The following is a 506-nucleotide window of genomic DNA, read 5'->3' as shown; positions in this document are numbered from 1 at the left end:
CTCTCTCTCTCTCTGTGTCTCTCTGTCTCTCTCTCCCTCTCTCTCTCCCTCTCCCTCTCTCTCTCCCTCTCTCTCTCTCTCTCTCTCTCTCTCCCTCTCTCCCTCCAGGTAGTAAAAGTACTAATGGCTATCACGTCATCAGCAGCTCTCCTGCTCCAAAGCTGCTGATAAAGACGACCGAGACCAGAGACAGCTCCAGATACAGCTCTCACTGAGAGGATGGAACTCAAGTACTCAAGTACTCTGGTACACGAGTACAGATTTGTGGTACTTGTACTTCACTTGAGTGTTTTTCTTTCATGCTACTTTATACCTTTACTGCACTAGATCTCAGAGGCAAATATTGTACTTTTTACTGAACTAAATTTATCTGATAAATCATATGAAAATATACAAGTAATCAATCAATTAATCTGATTAATTGGTAGTTATTGTGTGTACTGTTTTCCTGTAAAAGTTCCAGATGTAATAATGTATTTTGTGTGTATGTTTATGTATTAGTCATA

The 506-nt window shown here is 39.9% G+C and overlaps 1 protein-coding gene across 1 annotated transcript in view; it reads left to right on the top strand.

Annotated features, from left to right (window-relative positions):
• LOC116380372 (vimentin-4-like) overlaps window positions 1-500 on the top strand; it is a 1199-nt gene extending 699 nt beyond the window's left edge. The window contains exon 3 of the mRNA XM_031842298.1: window positions 109-500. Within this exon, the coding sequence (XP_031698158.1) occupies window positions 109-215 (107 nt within the window). The 3' untranslated portion in view covers window positions 216-500. The remainder of the gene's footprint in view (window positions 1-108) is intronic.
• The last annotated feature ends 6 nt before the right edge of the window (window positions 501-506 follow it).

The sequence above is a fragment of the Anarrhichthys ocellatus genome, unplaced genomic scaffold (genome assembly GCF_004355925.1).
Source record: "Anarrhichthys ocellatus isolate YVR2014 unplaced genomic scaffold, GSC_Weel_1.0 scaffold6965, whole genome shotgun sequence".
NCBI classification, from domain to species: domain Eukaryota; kingdom Metazoa; phylum Chordata; class Actinopteri; order Perciformes; family Anarhichadidae; genus Anarrhichthys; species Anarrhichthys ocellatus.
This window is presented reverse-complemented; position numbering and strand designations above follow the sequence as displayed.